At 46.6% G+C, this 20,667-nt stretch overlaps 3 protein-coding genes across 5 annotated transcripts; 1 reads left to right on the top strand and 2 right to left on the bottom strand.

The window, feature by feature from the left end:
- Positions 1-214: 214 nt before the first annotated feature.
- NDUFB6 (NADH:ubiquinone oxidoreductase subunit B6) lies at positions 215-2,381 on the bottom strand. Its single transcript, XM_085237908.1, has 4 exons — positions 2,202-2,381; positions 2,019-2,111; positions 1,386-1,430; positions 215-370 (listed from the first exon to the last, which is right to left on the bottom strand). Exons 1-4 carry the CDS (start codon positions 2,379-2,381, stop codon positions 302-304), a joined length of 387 nt encoding a protein of 128 aa, XP_085094034.1. The 3' UTR covers positions 215-301.
- Positions 2,382-2,600: 219 nt separating this feature from the next.
- EEF2KMT (eukaryotic elongation factor 2 lysine methyltransferase) lies at positions 2,601-7,837 on the top strand. Of its 3 annotated transcripts, XM_085237905.1 has the most exons (8): positions 2,602-2,734; positions 2,814-2,885; positions 3,018-3,098; positions 3,210-3,311; positions 4,295-4,428; positions 5,360-5,655; positions 6,574-6,720; positions 7,322-7,837. In XM_085237905.1, exons 1-8 carry the CDS (start codon positions 2,657-2,659, stop codon positions 7,420-7,422), a joined length of 1,011 nt encoding a protein of 336 aa, XP_085094031.1. In that variant the 5' UTR covers positions 2,602-2,656; the 3' UTR covers positions 7,423-7,837. The 3 variants fall into 3 exon arrangements, with proteins under 3 accessions (XP_085094033.1, XP_085094031.1, XP_085094032.1); XM_085237907.1 differs by lacking the exons at positions 2,814-2,885; positions 3,018-3,098 and having other exon boundaries at positions 2,601-2,734; XM_085237906.1 differs by lacking the exons at positions 2,602-2,734; positions 2,814-2,885; positions 3,018-3,098; positions 3,210-3,311 and adding an exon at positions 3,318-3,812.
- A 1,231-nt stretch (positions 7,838-9,068) lies between these two features.
- On the bottom strand, positions 9,069-19,354 carry ALG1 (ALG1 chitobiosyldiphosphodolichol beta-mannosyltransferase). The gene is made up of 13 exons (XM_085237902.1): positions 19,101-19,354; positions 18,916-18,993; positions 17,731-17,834; positions 17,066-17,214; positions 15,938-16,027; positions 15,599-15,715; positions 14,570-14,691; positions 14,278-14,316; positions 13,651-13,710; positions 12,826-12,936; positions 11,187-11,301; positions 10,394-10,469; positions 9,069-10,055 (listed from the first exon to the last, which is right to left on the bottom strand). Exons 1-13 carry the CDS (start codon positions 19,300-19,302, stop codon positions 9,921-9,923), a joined length of 1,398 nt encoding a protein of 465 aa, XP_085094028.1. The 5' UTR covers positions 19,303-19,354; the 3' UTR covers positions 9,069-9,920.
- Between the last annotated feature and the right edge of the window lie 1,313 nt (positions 19,355-20,667).

The raw sequence follows: 20,667 nt of genomic DNA, 5'->3' as shown, positions 1-20,667 counted from the left end.
ATTGCCCAATTCCCAGCAATCTATACTGTCCCTGCCATTACTGTAAAGCCCACACTGCTCAACAGTCAAGCCAGATAAAAAAAGGGATGGGGGTGGGGGGAAATCACCAGGGCTTAGCAATAAATCTCAATGAAAGCAAGGGAAACTCCCACATAAGTACCAAGTGGGAGAGTCTGGACTAAGGAGAAAGTAAATGAGAGAAAAGAGAAGGCAGTGCAGAATAAAGACTCTTTTATGGAAGAGAGAACACAGGTGGCTGCAGCTCTCGCCTTCTTTGCTGAGGGACATCAGCTTTCAGCTGTCAGTGGTGCTCAGAAGGTTCATCTGCCAGAGGTGGAACAACTTCTCCCGTCTCTAAAATTCTGTCCCCCTGGTGGGATGAGAGAACATGGTGAGGTTTTCTCCTGCAAACAATCGATTCCTTTACGCAGCGCACTTTGTAAATCAAACTGTGACTGTCCCACTTCTAAACAAGAACTCCATTTATTCAGAACGGTGTAATTTCCTCAACATTTCTCAAGATGCTGCCATAACATCACAGCCAAATTTTGTGAAATCTCTACTCTTCACCCTTTTGATGCCACAGAAAAGCAGCCGAGCATTTAAAATGAATACTGCTTTAAAAACGTACACTGGACTTGTTGCTCTGCAAAACCACCTCCAACACAGCACCACTCCTGCTGATCTCCATGCAGTCTCTAACCCAAAAGCCAGCTGAATGTGGAGAGCTACAAAACCTCAGCAAAATCAACCCAATGCCTGACTTCTGCTTCTTCAAGCTGCAGGCGTTGCCTTGGCCTGCTGAGCTGACCTAGCTCGAGTGATCAGGCTGAAGTCAGCAGCTCACAGCTTGACCTTCAGTACGTTGCTATGTAGTTGTTAGGGCTGTAACTTTTATTTGAGAATATTTGCTCACTAACTCACTATGCCATCAGCTAGCAACTGAAAAGCAGTAAAGACCAAACAGTCTGACAGATGCTGTCCACTGTCCCAAGTGAGAACCAAACAAGAAAGCTTCAGACTCCAGTGAATCCCCCGTGGTCTCTGTGTGCCCCTCCAGCAACAGAACCCACTACAGGCACTATCAGAGCCCTGGGAGGGGATGATGGTGCTCAGAGTGGACTGAGCCATCAGCCCAAATACTTACAAGTCTGCAGTGAAAAGGAAGGTAATTAAGAAATCAGTACCATCTATTCTAAGGGCTCAACAAATACTGTACCCACTGTGCAGCGCTGCTCCAGGATGAGCTGCCTTGTGAGCATCAGGTGCCTCCTTCCAGAAATCCTCCCTGCACAGCTGCTGCACCAACCCCTACTTCTGAAGCCATCCTTTCTCTGCCACTGTTTAACAAAGCTAGAAGATTGTACAAGTATGAATGGACTTACTGGGAATATTGCTGGATTGGACACAACGATACCATACGGCTTTTTCTGAAAGCACAGAGGGGGAGAAAGAAAAAGGAACATCACCCAGAGGGAGTACAAAGAATTTCCAAAACAGAGAGTGTAACCCTTCTGCACTGTTAAATGTAAAGCTCACTAGTCTGGATTCTTCTTACTAGTTAAAAAAATGCCAGAAAAGACATAGGAATGGGAGCTTTATCCTTGCATTAGGTCATTGCATGCTTCCCTCCCACACCAACAGCTGCAGCCCAGCTGTCCCAGCATCTCCGAGGATCAGTGACAGTAACAGAATTACAGCAGGGTTGGGTTAGAAGCCCATCTGGTTCCGTGCTGTGGGCAGGCTGCCCCCCCCCCCAGCTCAGCCCAGAGCCCATCCATGGCCATTGGCACCTCCAGGGTTGGGCACCCCCAGCTTTGGCCAGCACTGCCAGCACCTCACTGCCCTGTGGGTAAAGAATTTCCTCCCGACATTCGACCTAAATTTCCTCTCTTTTAATTTGAAGCCATTCCCTCTCGTCCCATTATTATCTGCCCGTGTAAAAACCCTTTCCCACTCCTGTTTAAAAGCTCCCTTTAGGCACTGCCAAGCCCTCCCCAGCCCCGCAGTCCACACACCGAGACGTGGTACTTCAGGTAGTAGTGGAGGAGCCAGGCAGGGATCAGCACCCGCATAAAGATGAAGCCGCTGGTCTGGTAGGCGTTGAACACCTGCGGGACAGCAGAACGGGGCTCAGGGCCGGGGCTCGGGGGCAGGGGCTCAGGGCCGGGGCTCTGGGCCGGGCCCCCCGCCCCGCTCACCTTCTGCCGCCAGAGGCCGCCGGGCTGCAGGAAGCGCTCCCAGAAGGCGGCTATGGGCCCCAGCCGCCGCTCCGGCAGCACGGGCTCCCGCTCGCTCAGCTCCTGGTCTCGCAGCCAACGGCGCCGCAGGGCGCGGAGCTGCTGCAGCCGCAGCTTCTCGTCCGCGGTGTAACCGCCCATAGCGCCGCTAGGCCCGACCCCAACCCGGCCTTCGGCCCGGCGCGGAGCTCCGCAGCGGGCACCGTGTCCTTAGCGACGGCGCGCGACACTGACGTCATCGCGCCGCGCCGGAAGTGGAGCTCAGCGCGGTTGGGGCCGCAGTCACAGGCGCGGGGAGCGTCGGGCTTTCGATCCGAGGGTCGCGGGTTCGAGTCCCCGTTCCGGGCGTCGGCGCTGCTCCTTCTCGCCGCTCCCCTTCGCCGGCAGCGGAGCCGGGCCACGGCGGCTTCGGGCAGATGGCGGGGCCGGAGCTCGGGCTGCTCTTCCAGCGGCGCTTCCTGGCGGCGCGGCAGCTCCGCGGCATGCCTTGGGCGGTGAGCTGGGCCGGGCTGGGGGCGGCGGGGCTCGGCCGCTCGGCCGCTGCGCTTCAGCTCCGCTCTCGCTGTGCTTTAGGAACTGGAGCAGCAGCTGACGGCCGCCCCGCAGCGCTCCCAGTCCTCCCTGCTCGCAGACATCCTGCACCAGGTACGGCACAAAGCACCGCGCACACGAAGGAAAATACGCCGGGTGTTTTCAGCATCGATGCCTCCGAGCGCAGCACGGAGCCATCGGCACTTCACAAACCCTCCCGGGTCAGTGGCAGATTTCTTGTTTCAGACCGTTCTCCACCCGCTCTGTGTGCGGTTTCCCCCGCCCGCCTCCTACAGACGCCGCTTCCTCACCGAGCTCATTAAGAAGGTAGCGCTGCTTTCAGGACTGCTCGCACCTCTGTGCTTCAGCTCGTTAATTGGGTATTTAGCGTGTTTTCTGCTCTGGGGCACGGTTTGAAGCTCTGCTCTCTTTTCACAGCACGAATCCACGGCGGCCGACCCCCTGGACGAGCTGTACGATGCGTTGGCACCTATCTTAAATGAGGAAGAATCCACTCGCTGCTACAAAAGCTACTTACTGGTAAGCACCGACAAAACTGCTTCATTTCAAATCGCTTTTAATCATCTAAAGCACCTGTCCCTGTTCTGTGCAGTGGAGTTGGACCAGGTGACCTCTGAAGGTCTCTTGGGCCGGAGGAATGGCAGGCATTGATACAGAGTGGAAGGAGCGGTCCTTGAGAGCAGCCCTGCAGAGAAGGACCTGAGGGTCCTGATGGATGAAAAGCTGAACACGAGCCAGCAGTGTGTGATTGCAGCTCGGAAAGCAAAGGGGATCCTGGGCTCCATCCGCAGAGGAGTGGCCAGCAGGGACAGGGAGGTGATCGTCCCCCTCTGCTCTGCTCTTGTGAGGCCCCATCTGCAGTGCTGTGTCCAGGTCTGGAGCCGCCAGGACAAGAAAGACAGGGAGCTGTTGGAGAGGGTCCAGAGGAGCCACAAAGATGAACAGGGGCTGCAGCACCTCCACTACAAAGACAGGCTGAGGGAGCTGGGTTTGTTCAGCCTGGAGAAGAGAAGCTGTGCGGTGACCTCATTGCAGCTGTTCAATAGCTAAAGGGAGCCTACAAACAGGAGGGGAGTCAGCTCTTGGAAAGGGTAGATAACTGCAGGACAAGGGGAAATGGTTTGAAGTTGAGGGAGGGAAGATTGAGGCTGAATGTCAGGGTGAAGTTCTTTAGAGAGAGTGGTGAGGTGCTGGAACAGCTGCCCAGAGAGGCTGTGGATGCCCCGTCCATCCCTGGAGGTGCTCAAGGCCAGGTTGGATGGGGCCCTGGGCAGCCTGGGCTGGTATTAAATGTGGAGGTTGGTGGCCCTGCCTGTGGCGGGAGGTTGGAGATTCATGGTCCTTGAGGTCCCTTCCAACCCGGGACATTCTGTGATTCTGTGTGATTCTATGAATCAGTGTTCATTACTTCCAGAAACCCAGAGTGCTTCCAGTTCTCTTTTCCAGGCTGCAGCACTGCTGCCTTTGCTGACATCTCTCTCTCCCCTGTGTGTGACCTCCAGCCCTCAGGAGAACCCGTGACCCTTTCTGAGAATGTGGCCATTATCTCTCAGGGAACCACAGGGCTCGTCACATGGGATGCTGCTCTGCATCTCGCTGAGTGGGCAACAGAGAACCCCAAGGTTTTCACTAACAGGTAACAACAGCATCATGGACAGAAATGAGATTTGGTGCCAGATAACAACTGCTTTCCTCCTATCCTGCAACAGTTCAAGAGATGACTTCATAGTTACTTTAAAACAGGCTTTAAGATGAAAACCATTACAGCACCTATTTTAATCTGCTCTGTGCTGCAGGCTGTTGAATTTCAGCTCACATCCTGTCTAACCAGTAACTTTGAACAGAATCCCAGCATGGTTGGGTTGGAAGGAGCCTTACAGCCCTCCATCCTCAGCCCATGGTGTGGGCTGAGAGCTACAGCTCAGGCTGCCCAGGGCCCCACGCATGGCTCTGGGTGATCCAGGGATGTGGCATATACAGCAGCCTGTGTCAGAGCCTCACCACTGTAATGTTAAATAACTTCTTTTCTGATATCCAGTCTAAATGTCCTCTCTTTTAGTTTGAAACCATTTCCCTTTGTCCTATCACGACAGATCCTGCTAAAGAATCTGTCCCTTTCTTTCTTATAGCCCTCCTGCAGATACTGAAAGATGCTTTGTATTTAAGCACCAGAAAGGAATGGGCACTTCTGGGCACGGCTTCAGCTATATTAATTTCAAGTACCTCACGAAGAAAAGAACTGTGCTTTAGAAACACCCGCTTCTCTCCACTACGAAAAGAAGTGGACAGCCAGTTCAGATACAGATAACTGCTGCAGAAGTCCAGAAATAGGTGGAATGATTCTCACCCCCATGATGGAATTAATAATTCCAGTGATTAATTCTTATAATTATCTCGTTTGCCAGCTTTACCAGTTACTTGAAACAGACGTTAGATCTTATAGGGTTTGCTCAAAAATTGGGATAATCTGTAGCTGAATTTACCTTTAGATAAACTTGGAATATTCTGATTACACAACTAAATGACAGAGTCCTCATTAATACTTATTTAATACCATTAACCTTTAGGACAGTCTTGGAATTAGGAAGTGGAGTCGGCTTCACTGGACTGGTGATCTGCAAAACCTGCAACCCCAAGACATACATATTCAGTGATTACCACCACTGTGTTCTCAAACAGCTGACAGAAAACATCCGTTTGAATGGCTTTACCCTGGAGCCTGAAACTACGAATCCAGCCCAAGGGCAGGAGGCAGAAGGGCAGAAATACCAACAGCCCAAACTCATTGTTGCAGAGCTCGACTGGGGTTCAGTTACAGAAAAGCAACTGCTGGCTCTGCAAGCAGATGTCATCATTGCAGCAGGTACCTCTCCCTTCTGGTTATGCCTGACTTTGCAGTATCATGCAGGAAAAAGCAGAATAACAGAAATAAACACAAAGATATTTGTGTTTATCTAGCTTGGAGAAGAGAAGGCTCTGGGGAGACCTCGTTGTTGGCCTTCCAGTACTTGAGGGGAGCGTATAAACAGGAGGGGGAATGGCTGTTTGTGAGGGTGGATAGTGATAGGACAAGGGGAATGGTTTTAAACTGAGACAGGGGAGGTTTAGGTTGGATATGAGGAGGAAGTTCTTCCCCCAGAGGGTGGTGAGGCACTGGAACAGGTTGCCCAAGGAGGCTGTGGATGCCCCATCCCTGCAGGCATTCAAGGCCAGGCTGGATGTGGCTCTGGGCAGCCTGGGCTGCTGGTTGGCGACCTGCACACAGCAGGGGGTTGGAAGTGGATGAGCACTGTGCTCTTTGCAATCCAGGTCATTCTGTGATTCTATGATGATTTGCGTACAGGGCTCAGACAGCCCTACCTCAGTTACTGTACCTGTAGGTACTGTACCTCCCAGCTCCTTGCACCATTTTGTCTTGTTTCACCTATTCAGTAGCTATTTACCTAACAGTGAAGAGCAAATTATTTTTTCTTTCTGTATTTTTTTTTAATCCAGAAACAGATAATAAATCTGCCACTTTAAGACCCTCATAATTTTAAATAGGAATCTCAGCATTCTCATGAGGGATAACACTGGAAACAGCTGTTTTCTTGAATTTTCTATCATAGAATCATAGAAAACAGTGCATCTTCTAAAATCTCTTCTTGGAAATTTCTGATCTCTCAGTTAAAAGTAATTATCCTTCCTCCTTCAGGTGAACATTTGATCTTTTATATTCTGTAGCTTACCTTCTGCTCAATTCTTAACAAATACTGAGTATTTCCCTTTTTTTCCCATGCAGATGTGGTGTATGATCCAGAGGTAACCTTCTCCCTTATTGGCATGCTACAGAAGTTCTCCACTTTAAGAGCAGATAGAAAACCTGAGGTCTATATTGCCTTGACAGTCCGTAACGCAGACACTTACCACGTGTTCCAGGCTGAACTTGGTAGGTGCCTTTTTCATTCACTGTATCCATAGATTTGGCCTCTCCCAGTTACTTAATCTGCAGTGGAGATGAACAGGAACATTTCCTTTTTGCAATGGGTGTTGTCCAGTAATGGGATCCTTGGATTCAGGAGAGTTCTGCCTGAGAGCAACAACCCTCCTGCATGGATTTGCTCAGGAAATTAAGACATCTCAGCCTTTTGCTGCATCCTGTCACCACTCTCATTTGTTACAGCATCAGTTTGAGACACATCACAAGTTTGGTGCTAATAGGAAAGATGGTAAGGGTTAAGCCTAGAACAGGAAAAAACCTGCATTGTAACTGTGAAAAGGTTTAAATGTGGCCTGCAGCTTGTAACTGTTCTTTGAGGGTTAAGGAGAGATTTAAGTAGAGGGGAGGGATGCAGGACTTCTCACACTTCAAAGCTCTATCTTCTGCAGCCTGACAGCAGTACAGCTGGACCACAGTGGTGGCTAATTAACAAAATGATGCTGCTACATTCGTACCAGCATGCAGAGATCTCTTTGTACAGAACTAGACGTGCAACTTCTGCCCTTTATTTCATTAAGCAGAAATATGATTCCAACGTTTCTCTTTGCAGACAAAGCTGGGATCAGATGGCAGATCATTCCAGCCCACAGCAGTAGTATTTTTCTCCATGACACACAGCCCAACGTGACTATCCTGCAACTATTCATATAGATTTGGTAAATACAACACAGGATTTCAGAGGAGCAGGAACTATCTTATCCTTGCTACAGGACTGTCTTAAATTCTAGAAACATCTGAGAGGCATGCACCAAGAATACCCTTCTGCACGTACCTCATGTGCACGAGCTGTTGTCAAGATGAGTTATGTTTCTTCCTGCAGTTGCCAGCATGCGTGCAGGCGAGCAGCTGCGCCTTAGAAGCATCTGTGCACCACAAGCTGTACAGAAAAACGCCCTAATTGTGATGCACTTTGATTCTGTAGAACTGAATTCAATTATTTAAATGCACTTTTGATTTGTAAACAACACAGACTCGCCCTGTGCTCCTGCAGGTGTGCATCTCATACTGACAGAGGAGTAGAACAGTGTTTTATAATAAACGTTTTTAATACTAAAACCAGCTGTAATTGATGTCAGCTTTTTTGGTATGTTTGCATATTTGCAAAATTGCAATGCGTGTCATCCCAGAACCACATGAGCAATGCCTACAGAATATGCAGAGTGTCACAGGATTATTTGATGCTGCAGGAACATCTCTGCTCTGCAGTGCTGACAAAAATCAGATTTGCATTTCTCTCACACAGCGACTGTCACTTTTGCAAGATGAAGAATTTAGCTTACCTGCTTTGAAACTTCACATAATCCATTAGCCAGTTTGCCATTGGACAGTATTAATGTATTCAGTTCTGCTTCAGGATTATTTTCTCCTCCATTAACCTGCATTTCTAGATGTTGTTTTAGAAGCTACTTTAAGAAAATGAAGACATGCATTCACTTCCTCCTTCTGCAGTAATTGAGAGAAGGCAAATGGCAGGTAATTGAAGAAACATTCAAGCTGAAGAAGCCCACGACTGCTGGCATTAAGCTGGATATACAGAAGTAGCCTGACCAGACCTTATTTTTATTTTAGCTGCTTCTTCCTGAGAAGGAAGAATTGGAGTTCATGCAAACTAGAAGCCAATCAGCAGTTGCTTTTATCTTCCCTGCTACAAAAGCCCTCGTGTCACTAAATAGTTCTGTATGGCTAGATGGCTCATGTTGGATCTAACCAAATTTATTACAGGAAGACAAACCTCTCTAAAGCTTTTACCAGCATCACTGTGTACGACAGAGAAATGCTTAGTTTACCTCCATGTGTATCACTGGCTAAAGGGGACTGCTGTAACACTGGATAGGAATTTGCTGGAGAACAGTAGAGAAAAACAATCACAAATAAATCTCTCTGGATCATTTGAGCTAGTCGAACTGCCAAACCCTTACAGGAAGCAACTTATTGTCATCTTCCTCCCAGTGGAACCAAATCAGTCTTTGCAAGTGTGTCTACCATGGTGGAAGAGAAAGGTCACATTTGCAAATGACTGCCTGGTTTGGCAAAAGCAGATCTTAAATGATTACTCTGTAAGCTGGTTTAAAAGCATTGCTGCAGGATCCATTGCAACAACACATCACTGCTGAACTAGGGACTCTTAAGAGAGCCAAGCAGGCAGCAGCTCTATGATAAAACCAAGCATGTTTATTCCTTAAAGGGCTGCCTTCTATTTCAAAAAGATGGTTTTTAGAAAGCATCCTGTAAGCATTGGGTCTGCATATAAATGTTAACAAGGAGGGGGAAAAAAAAAGATGAGGACTACACCAGGGTGACTGCTCAGAAAGTGAAGTGCACTTTTATTACATCACTCGTACTTTAATCTCATCTTTTTTCCTTTTCTATTCTATTGAAATAATACATAAAATGCATTCCTTTCTCGAGGGAAATGGGCATGTTTACTTCAGCATATGAGCACAACAGTCACTGAAAGGTGTATTTTCCTCTCAGTGTTGAATAAAGCTGTCCCATACCAGCAGCTGGGCTGCTGTACTCTTGCATACACTATCAAAAAAATAATTAAAAAAAGGAAAAAACCTCTGAAATTAAGTAGTTCTATCTCAACTTAAAAAAATACATGGCTAGGGAAGACTAGCCAGGAAAGTTAACCATAAGAAAAAAGAGAAAAATACTGTACCATCATTTCAAGCAAAAACTCAAATTAAATAGAAGTTTCCCACTTGCAGAATAAAATCAGCCAGGAATGTGTTTCTTGTACAGGAGGTAAAACTGGTGCAGTTTATACATGTATTCAAATACCTTCAGCCACAAGAAGCCTCCAAGCAGGCCAATTAAACAGACTTGACACATGAGTTCCTCAAGTCACCCAACTTCCCATGCTTTAGAGACCCATCGCAAGTAATACAGGCAGGCAGATGACAAGGATCAGCCTCTTCAGCACAGGAACCTCACCTTCCCTAAGGACTCACACATAACAAGGAACCTCAGCTGCACCTTCTGCACTACTACTACCCTCACAAGAAGCTCCAGTTGTAAGGGAAAAGGTGTGTCTGATCAGTTAAAAATTACAGTTGCAAACAATACCAAGTGTTTATTCACCACTTAAGACAGTCCTGGAGGTGCATACAAGTGGTAGCTTTTTTGACACAATATCCCCATAAAAGTCATTCAGTCTGGCTAAGTAAAGGAAGAACAGTCTGGTCCCAACTCTCATCCCAGCTCAGCTGCTTGGATGCACGAAGGTTTTTCCTGAACTCATGGAGTTTGCCTTCCAGCGTGGGAAATTCCAAGAAAAGCATCTGTAAGTTAAAAAAAATAACAGAAAAGCACCATTGCTTTCCATTTTGGATTAATTCTAGCTTTTTCCAGTGCTAACCCTTGACTTCAGTGTTGCAGTAAGAATTCGATCTTCGGTCTTACCCTCTACACAGTTCAATATTGAAATATTTAGGTATGTTCTCGACAGCTTCAGATTTTTATTCAAATAGAAATGTGGCCAATAAGACCCAGCAGACAAAGCAGTGCCCTCTGAGAACGCAAAATATACAGATGATTGTCACACAAGAATGTTGTAGCTCACACTGTAACACTTCTGTGGTTAGAGCTAGTAGGAAAGAATAATCTCTTATGTCTTTACCTTCAGCTGTTCTGCAAGTTCATCTGAATCCCTGAATATCAGCCCATTTTCATCGTGTTTCACAAGTTCATGTAAACTGTGAACAAAAGTCAGAGAAAAAAAAACAGAAGAAAAAAAGTGAGTGGGACATACACGTTTCCAAAGTTGCACTGTGTATCTTCACTATGAAGAGCACAGGTGGGGGTTGAACTCCTGACAAAATGGAACCAAAGGCAGCTACTGAAGTTTAAATTAAACTTGTCCTGCAGTACTGTATTGCAGTACAATACAAAAGGGCCCTCACTCAGTCACTGTGCCACTCATCTGCACGTATGTCAAAATGAGGGCAATAATCAACTTTAATCCATAAGGAAGATCTGCCCGTGCTCAGTACACGAGATACTTGCAATTCATACCTATTTATCTGTAAGAACAACTTTTTCCCCCAAAGGACTGTGCACTGACTACTGCATATACTCACCTCTTCACACAACAAAGACCTGTCTACTCAGAATGAAGCTTTGATTGTTTTTTAAATGAAGTATACAGCAACACAGGATGATGGGTCATTCATTTCCAAGGCAACTGGTTGCATTAAATGCTCCACAGTTTGTAGAAAACGGATGTTAATTTTTAGCTGCCCTTAAATAAAACAACTTTGACATTTAAAGTTTGTCCTTTTGCATCATAATCAATAGTTGTTATGGCACAATACTGGAATCTCACTGATACATGCAGAAGCTGCTGAACTCTTTATGAGAATAGTGCTCATATGATCCTTTAAATCTTAGTAGCAGAATAAGCAAACTCTTACCATTCAAAATATATTGCACAGACAGGTAAGCAACAGCCAAACATATCTACCACCTTCATAGGTAAATCCAATCCACTAGATGATTTATGGAGACACACGCCCAAGTCTGCTGAGCCTGAAAAGCAAACAAAGCAGAGAATTCAGCAAGACCCTGAATTCTGAAGCAGCTCTTCTGGTCTTACTGCATACTCACATATACGTGAGGGCTTTTTTGGGGTGATGTGAGCTAAATATGAGCAAGAGATATTGAACTATATGACTGTATTTAGAAACATAGCAGGCAAGTTCCTGTCAAATTAAAGAGAATTTGTAAATCTCACATTTCTCACAGAACAGCATTTTGGCCTCTTCACCTGCTCGGAACAGATACCCACACAGGAGATACCCCAATCCAGGCAGGACATGCTGCACGGCTCACTACTGACCTCCTCCTATTCGAGTGATTCCAGATCAGAGAAATCACGTCATTTTAGGGACGTTATCTTCATTACTCGACAATTCCCAATTAAACACCACGTGTTACAGCCAGCAGATCTGAAACCCAAGATCAAGTTGGATATGTACATATACACAGGGTGCTGCACTTGGGTTGGGGCAGTCCCAGGTATTTATACAAAGTGGGGGAAGATCTCCTTGAGAGCAGCCCTGTGGAGAAGGACTTGGGAGTCCTGGTAGACTGGAAGCTGGACATGAGCCAGCAGTGTGTGTTTGCAGCCTGGAAGGCCAACTGTGTTCTGGGCTGCATTAAAAAAGAGAGGGGGCAGCAGGGAGAGGGAGGTGATCGTCCCCCTCTGCTCGGCTCTTGTGAGGCCCCATCTGCAGGGCTGTGTCCAGGCCTGGGTCCACAGTATAAGAAGGACGTGGAGCTCTTGGAGCGGGTCCAGAGGAGGGCACTGAGATGGTCAGAGGGCTGGAGCAGCTCTCCTCTGAGGAAAGGTTGAGGGAACTGGGACTGTTTAGTTTGGAAAGGAGAAAGCTCTGGGGAGACCTCATTGTGGCCTTCCAGTACTTGAGGGGAGCGTATAAACAGGAGGGGGAATGGCTGTTTAGAGGGGTGGATAGTGACAGGACAAGGGGAATGGTTTTAAACTGAGACAGGGGAGGTTTAGGTTGGATATTAGGAGGAAGTTTTTCCCCCAGAGGGTGGTGAGGCACTGGAACAGGTTGCCCAAGGAGGCTGTGGATGCCCCATCCCTGCAGGCATTCAAGGCCAGGCTGGATGTGGCTCTGGGCAGCCTGGGCTGCTGGTTGGGGACCTGCACACAGCAGGGGGTTGGAAGTGGATGAGCACTGTGCTCCTTTGCAACCCAGGCCATTCTATGATTCTGTGACTACTGCACTGAGCTTATCACGCTGTATGTAATACCATGAATGTGCCAAGGGAACACTATTCCAAAAACATCACTATTTAGAATTTCAGCTTCTTTTGGGTGCTCAGTCAAAAACTGAGGTGTTTTTTCTGACCTGCTTAAGAGAGCGAACTGGAACATGAACACACACACTGTATTCCAGCACAGTTAGAAAAATGGGAAAAAATAAATAAATAACAGGCAGTAATAGCAATACAGGCACTATGATTCTGCTGATTTGTTTTTCCATACTTCATCACATCAAATCTATTTCATAATTCACTGCTTACCAAGTAAAACTGGGTAATCCTCAGCTTCCAGCCACGGTGTACAGATCTGGATATGTTTAAAGTGCAGTTTCTTTATCAGTCCATTGTAGTACTCTTTTAGGGGCCCTTTGCCTTTTTAAAGCAAGGAAAAAAAAAAAGATAGCAGTGATTTTTGATGATTGAAAATCAGGTGCAATCAGTGCATGCTGCTTGCTGTGCAGGTGACAAACTCCCTGACAGGCATCAAAATATACCAACCACCACCCTCCAAAAGACACCTAAGAGATGAAGTCCTCCTGAAAGCAAGATGAACTGGCACTAAACTGAAAGAGCCTGCTATCACTATCAGCCAGTGCTGACGTGCACTTTGTTTACAGCCATCAGGATCAGAACAATTTGCTCTTAAAATCACACTAAGATTTAGCCTGCTGTTCAGTGAGGAAGTTGACTAAACTGCATTCATTCAACTTTTTTTTTTTTTTTTGCAAAACTTTGTTTTAAGCCTTTTTGTCAGCAGTAAGAAAACTTTTCTGCTTAAAACATTCCAAACATCAGCCTTCATGTTTCTTTTGCTGCAGGATCTTGATGCTAAAGATGTCAAGGTTGAATGCTGAGCGTGGTGCAACCCACAGCTGTGAGATAAGCAGGTGAGAGCCTCTCCTCTTTAAAAACATACCATGGTTACATTGCTGTAAGAATCCAACTATAAATTACCACTCTGACTTCCAGTCAGATAAAGACAACACAACCTCCTCTCCCTTCAACATCAGAGCAAACAGGACAAAAGTGAACACCTCTATTAGCAGAAAGCAAAAAGAAAGAATTACAACACGAAGAAAGCATTACCTGTTATCACACATACTAAAGCTGGAAGCTTGACTCCCTCACTGATATACTGCTCATAATCTGGGGAAGACAAAAACCCAACAAGTAAATGGATGGCTGATCATAAAGGGTCACCCTGTGCAAATAATTCAGCTTCCTACATCAAGTAATTTCTTCATAAACATTTGTCTCACCAAACAGTTGTATGTTCTCACATATTAAAGCCACAAACCTCTATAGAAATAAATTACAGTATGTTTAAAAAGCATTAACCATAAAACATTTCTTTGACTAGGCCATATTGGCCATTTCATTACATGAATTTAGAAACTGCAGCTGTAGTTTCTAAAGAGACAACGCATATTCCCTTCCTTCCTATTATCAGCAGCCTGTGGAGAGTAAACCCAGAGCTCAGAAAATAAACTGCAATTTACAAGTGAGAAATATAATTTCCCCACAACACCACTCTGAGTTGAATTCAGATGCCTCATTTCTTATGTCAGCTCCTACTCTTAAACCACTGCAAGCCAATCACACACACCTGCACTTTTGAATACAGCGGCAGTATTATTTAGAAAAAGCCCTCGCCAACTATCCAGCAAAAAAGCACCTCCCTTTGTACAGATGAGAGGCATTCCTTGTACTGACCTTCCAATGCCTTCAGAAGGACTGAAAAGTCTTCATCCTCTGAAAGAAAGGGTCTTATTAGCAACATCCATGTTTTTAGCATTTATAATCAATGACATCTCAAAGATTTAAGTATGGAATATGCTATTCCTGTTAAAAATGTGCTGCAATTATGCTCATTTTTGAAAGTCTACAATTATATACTTGTGATGGAAATACAGCATGGCAAGTGTCCAGTGTGGGGAAGTACAAACAGACCTAATTTTCTTTTATTAAAAAGTGCCAATATATTCAAAATTAACAGTTTACAAACCTGTCCAGCTGGTGCTGCTGATGAGAAGAGCTGGCCGTCCTCTGCTTTTCATCACAGCCCCACTCTTCTCATCCCTTTCTGTAAAGGCAGACCTCTCAGCATTCCAACTGACAGACTCTGTACTGCACAAACAGAACTTTCTGAATATGGACTACACAAACACAGCCCAACAGAGAAGGAAATGCAATGCTTCAGAGGCATGAATTTCCAAGCACTTGGTTTCAGATTTGCAACACGACTTCTCTGGTAACAGTCATTACTGCAGAGACATCCCTGATGGCAGGAGATTGTGTTAACCTCTCCTACTGCTATAAGCATATCCCCATATTTTCATGCTGTGTTCTCCTTAAGGCAGCTTTCTCAACTGTCTCTCCAGCTCTGTCTCAAATACGTATTAGAGGGCAACAGCCAACGATGCATTTCTTTAATTAAAGTCAGAACCTACACAACCAATGGTTGGCACTGCCAAAAAGGAAGCTGTTATGTACTGTGGATTCCCCCTTCATTTCAGGCATTAGTTTGGTATAGCAGCTGCCTGTTAAGCTGTCCATTACAGCAGATGTCCTGCACATAACCAGAAGAAAATGCTTAATGCTTAGAGCAAGACCTTGAAAACTCTCCATATGAAAAGAATGGAGAGCTCATTACTAAGACAACTCCTAAATTAATGCTATGAATGTGGCATCCAATCACTGCCAACTAGTCCAGCAGGAGTTAGTTAACTACTTTTACACTTCAGAAATTGTTACAGTCTCCCTAAGTGCCAACATTTACAGCAAACAAACAAACAACCCCACTTAGTTTACACACCAAGCCATGTGCTATCACAGTTCAATGATTTCATTCATTCTGGCCTCTCCAGTGGTAATTAAATGCACTTGCACAGTATCTACTCCTGGCCAAAAGCACACAAAGACCAGCACCTGTTGATATGCAGGAGCTTACGCCTCCATCTAAAGGTATTTCTGTGACTAAATGCCATAACCTTGTGCCATTTAGTTAAGGACTGTAACTGCAGGCTTTACTTACACATGCTGTGGTTTAAATGGTTCATAGTCTTTGGCAAGCTTCATGTACAACTGATGCTGAACTTCTAATGGTGTTTCCTTAAAATAAGAAGCTGGCCTGTCATACAGTGTTACTGCCCTGTAATGGAATAAATTCACCAGTTAAATAAACATCAGATCCAACAAAAAATCCTGTACAAAGGATGTCCCTCTTAGGTAGATGAAACACAACCATAAAAACAAGACAAAATTGTCCTGACTGTTGCTTCTCTAGCATTACTCTGGGCCCAGGCTCACCAGGGCTGTATGCTTTCATGTTGCTTTGAGCACACACACGTAACATTACAAGTATTAAACTCACTTGATGTTGCAATTCACCCACAGATCTTCCTTCATGGCATCAGTGACACACAGGTTACAGTCAGACAAACGCCCAAAGAGCTTCTCATACCTGGCAGAAATTAAAATTTACTAAGAACCCAAGGCAACCCCAACACACACGCAGTACCTTCCCTCCAGCACTGATGCTAACTAAAAGCCAAACAAAAACAAAAGAATCTCAACTGCTCCCAATAACTTCAGTTTAATTAACAATTACACATCTACTCCTTGTACTGTTATACTACAGCGATATCAGTTCATGAGAAGGGATATGTGTGATTCCTTGTCCTTTAAAGCCTAAGAACACAACTCTCTAAAGCTGTTACCAAGAAGTAGTCACCTTGATTCAGCAAGAAACAAAATGACCTTTAAAGATGGACTGGAGTTTAAAGCAGTATTAGAGAATAAGAAATTAAAATAAAAAACACCACGCTGGACAAAGTTACGGCAGTAAGATCCAAGTTTGCATATGCACTCCACTTACTTCACCAAACAGGTTCAACTAATGGGAACATGTTTAAACCACATCAGCAAATCTTTTAGTTCTTGCAGCATTCACACACCAACCTAAAGACAAAGGTTTCTAATGACTTCATTTCCCTTTTTCTAGGTAGCTCACAGGGCATGAGCACGCACTGTATTGGGTACCATCACCTAAATTTAATTAATATTTGGGGTTTTTTTGTTACAGCCTATTCTTCTTAGAACAAAACGTGCTTTCTGCACTTTATCCTGCATATATACAAGAATGCTTCCTAACTCTTAAGCTGAATGTCTTGCAGTATGTAGTAGAAAGTAAAAGAAAGGAATCTGTAGAAGTTGCTCACAAATTATTTAGAAAACAATGTAATTCCTTCAAGCTACATACATACAGAAGAAATTCACCTAGACAGAATCTTTAGTGTATTCTGCAGAATTCCAACTACCAACACCTTCCTAAGTCTTTAACAAAAGCATATGAAAGAACACTTTTACTGAAATGAAAATTCAACATAGCAAAATCCAGAACTTGTTCATGGAAACAAACCTTTGCTAATCTGTTCTCCTCCCTACTTCCCATTGTTCCAAGTCCTGCAAAGGGACATAATTAATAAAGAGAAGTAATTACCATTTTGCAATGAGCACTAGTGGGTGATTCCTTCCATGATTCAGACTCATGATAGTGTATCCATAATTGTGCCAATCAATTATCAGCTTGCTTCTCCAGAAAAGACAGGCAACCCAGGCAACAGCTATACTGGGCAAACCCGGAGGATTCTGTTTAATAAAAAAGAGGAAAATATTCTAAGACTCAGGTCGAGTGACAAACACTTAACTAGAATTGTAACAGAATGGCTTGGAAGGGACTTCAGAGATGACTGAGTTTCAGCAGCCCTTCCCTGGGCAGCTCTGCCAACACCCCGTCAGTGCCCAGAGCCCCATCCAGCCTGCCAATGAAGACTTCCAGGGATGGAGCATCCACAACTTCTCTGGGCAATCTGTGCCAAGGCCACACCAGCCCTACAGTGAACAGCTTTACCCTAATATCTAATCTACATTGCTCATCTTTCAGATTAAAACCATTCTCCCTTGTCCTATCGCTATCTACCAGCACAGGAGAAAAGGAACATCAAACAGAGAGAAAAGGAAAATAAAAAGGAGGAGATAACAATCCATTAAAGGATCTTAATGAACAGAGATGTTGAATTTATTGGCTAGAGAAGGCCAGTGTCCAAGGCTGCTAAAAATGCATTGCAGTGCAACACCAATAACGTTACCCACACACAGACATACCTGGAGGAGAACATAGGAGGGCGGATCCATCCTCAGCATCGCGTGCAGTAACTGCACGGTCTGTGCAATGACTTTCACAACGTACTGCAAAAGCTTTGGCCCAACTGCAAAACAGCAGAAAATCCCATGGGAAGATCACAGTTCCATGCACAGCAACACATGTCAGAAAGCAGCAGCTATCAGAAAACTTCATAATAACGGCCCTTGGTGACAGCAGAGCCCTGTGGCCACACAATCACCATCCTCATGAATCACAGAATCACAGGATGGCCCAGGTTGGAAGGGACCTCAAGGATCATGAAGGTCCAACCTCCCCATCACATGCAGGGCCACCAACCTCCACATTTAATACCAGCCCAGGCTGCCCAGAGCCCCATCCAACCTGGCCTTGAACACCTCCAGGGATGGACGGGGCATCCACAGCCTCTCTGGGCAGCTGTTCCAGCACCTCACCACTCTCTCTATAAAGAACTTCCCCCTGACATCCAACCTCAATCTTCCCTCCCTCAACTTCAAACCATTTCCCCTTGTCCTGCAGTTATCTACCCTACCAAAGAGTTGATTCCCCTCCTGTTTGTAGGCTCCCTTTAGGTACTGAAGGCTGCAATGAGGTCACCCCACAGCTTCTCTTCTCCAGGCTGAACAAGCCCAGCTCCCTCAGCCTGTCTTTGTAGTGGAGGTGCTGCAGCCCCCTGTTCATCTTTGTGGCTCTTCTGGACCCTCTCCAACAGCTCCCTGTCTTTCTTGTCCTGGGGGCTCCAGACCTGGACACAGCACTGCAGATGGGGCCTCACAAGAGCAGAGCAGAGGGGGACGATCACCTCCCTGTCCCTGCTGGCCACCCCTCTGCGGATGGAGCCCAGGATCCCCTTTGCTTTCCGAGCTGCAATCACACACTGCTGGCTCGTGTTCAGCTTTTCATCCATCAGGACCCTCAGGTCCTTCTCTGCAGGGCTGCTCTCAAGGACCGCTCCTTCCACTCTGTATCAATGCCTGCCATTCCTCCGGCCCAAGTGCCAAACCTTGCACTTCGCTGCGTTGAACCTCTTTAGGTTCACCCAAGTTCACCTGCCCAGAGCCCATCCGTGCCCATTCGCACCCCCAGAGATGGGCGTCCACAGCTCCGGGCAGCAGCGCCGCGCCTCACAGAGCAAGGAGCTCCCGAACAGCCCGCCTCGCACGCACCTCGCAAGCACTGCAGCTCCGACAGGGGCACGACGCGGATCTCCCCGCTGCTCAGCACGTCGCGGTGCGGCCTCGTCTCTGTGGGAGCGGACGGAGGCTGAGAGCCGCGGCTCCCCAGCCTCGCCTCGCCTCGCCCCGCCCGCCGCCCGCCTCAGCGCGGATCCCTCAGCGCCGCCCGCACTCACGGAAGTATCCCAGCAGCGAGACGCCGCGTCCGTGCCGGGCCAGCGATAACGCGTGGTACTGCATACGCGGGCTGCGGCCCAGGTCGCCCAGCACCGCCACGCACACCCGGCGCGCACCGCGCACCGCCCGCCGCCGCCACAGCACCGCCGTCACCGCCACCAGCGCCACCAACGCGGCCAGAGCGGCACCGCCGGCCGCCATCTTGGGGAGCCCGGCCGGGCAGAGCGCCCCCTTCCTGCCTGACCAGGAGGGCTCCTGGTGTTAACTTGGGAGATAGGTGTTTAATCACTAACAGAAAAAGGGCGATTAAGGCTGTGTGTGTGTGAGTGACAAACACTGAGCAATTAAGAGAAAAGGAAAACCCAAAGAATGAGCTTGCATTGCTCTAAGGGACCTTCACACGCTCAAACACAAATCTGCCAGTGTCCAAGACTGACAAAAACGTGATGAAACGCAGCACCGTTAACATTACCTACACACAAAACACAACCAAACAAGAATACAGGAAGGTGGATCCATCTTCAGCACCGCCTACTGTATTGCCTGGGCCACGGCTTTTACACCGTACTGGAATGGTTCCGCACACAGATTTCCTCTCCTCATTCTCCCCAGTCCCTGCCTGCCAGCATTCACAGCCTGGCCCTGTCAGTGTGCCAACCCAGCACTTGCACTACCATCCCACGGAGATGGATAAACACACTCAATGTATTTATTGGTCAGGACTCAGAGCAGGCAGAAACATACAGCCCTTCCTCTGCACAGCCCTTCATTTCCAACCTGCAGGCCCCCCTTTGCCTTTCGTCCCCAGGTGTGACAGTCTGCTCACCTGAGCACTCCGCACATGCACACACCCCTGCCAGAGTAGTGCTCTAAGAAATGATTTCTCAGTGCTTTCCTCAAAAACACTGCACACGCTTACAGCATTCTACTTTGAATTGCAGATGGACAGTCTTTCTCCTCTCTATGAGCAAGAAGGTCCCCCTTGTGATGGCAGCCACGAGAACTGCATCGAAGCTGAGGAGGAAGATCGACATTGGGCTGTTGGACTGATGTACTGAGTGTATTAGCTGACATTTAAAGTCCAGAGACATTTCCTGGCACTGAAGCTGGCAGTCAGGCTTTCTGTGAACCACAGCAGCATACCTGTGGTTAAACTAGCAAGGGAAGGCATCCTCTCCCACAGAACAGGACCAAGTTACAAGTGAGTTATGATGTGGCTCTTCTTGCTGCAATACTTTCATACATCCATCCCAGCACAGTCTGACAGCTCACAGGAATCATTTCCCAGTCCCATGCAACACCTCCAGTGCAAGAAAGCAGGTTTAGGTGCTTGCACCCTCAGGGACATGCCTCAGTCCCTGAGAAAAGGCAAGGAAAACAATAGAGGAAACTGAATCTTTCAGTTGGATTTTGGAATTCCCTCTCACCTCAAAAGTGTCACAGGCTTTAGAGTTCCTTTTTCTGTACTGTGGAGCTTTGCCTGCAGACTGGTTTTGTTTATATCACTTTTATCAGGCAGCAAAAGTAAGTTCAAGGCAGGGCGGCTGATGCACTGGGACGCAGCAA

Source organism: Meleagris gallopavo, chromosome 16, assembly GCF_905368555.1.
Source record: "Meleagris gallopavo chromosome 16, MGAL_WU_HG_1.1, whole genome shotgun sequence".
NCBI classification, from domain to species: domain Eukaryota; kingdom Metazoa; phylum Chordata; class Aves; order Galliformes; family Phasianidae; genus Meleagris; species Meleagris gallopavo.
This window is presented reverse-complemented; position numbering and strand designations above follow the sequence as displayed.

Bases quoted from the DNA above. Each gene is read 5' to 3' on its own strand.
- EEF2KMT (XM_085237905.1), top strand. From the start codon at position 2,657: ATGGCGGGGCCGGAGCTCGGGCTGCTCTTCCAGCGGCGCTTCCTGGCG. The intron at 4,429-5,359 runs GTAACAACAGCA...ATTAACCTTTAG, and splicing joins CCCAAGGTTTTCACTAACAG to GACAGTCTTGGAATTAGGAA. The intron at 5,656-6,573 runs GTACCTCTCCCT...TTTCCCATGCAG, and splicing joins AGATGTCATCATTGCAGCAG to ATGTGGTGTATGATCCAGAG.
- NDUFB6 (XM_085237908.1), bottom strand. From the start codon at position 2,381: ATGGGCGGTTACACCGCGGACGAGAAGCTGCGGCTGCAGCAGCTCCGC. The intron at 2,112-2,201 runs GTGAGCGGGGCG...GCTGTCCCGCAG, and splicing joins GCGGCCTCTGGCGGCAGAAG to GTGTTCAACGCCTACCAGAC. The intron at 371-1,385 runs GTAAGTCCATTC...TCATCCCACCAG, and splicing joins CCAATCCAGCAATATTCCCA to GGGGACAGAATTTTAGAGAC.
- ALG1 (XM_085237902.1), bottom strand. From the start codon at position 19,302: ATGGCGGCCGGCGGTGCCGCTCTGGCCGCGTTGGTGGCGCTGGTGGCG. The intron at 17,215-17,730 runs GTATGTCTGTGT...TTTATTAAACAG, and splicing joins CCTCCTATGTTCTCCTCCAG to AATCCTCCGGGTTTGCCCAG. The intron at 16,028-17,065 runs GTAATTACTTCT...AATTTCTGCCAG, and splicing joins CTAGTGCTCATTGCAAAATG to GTATGAGAAGCTCTTTGGGC.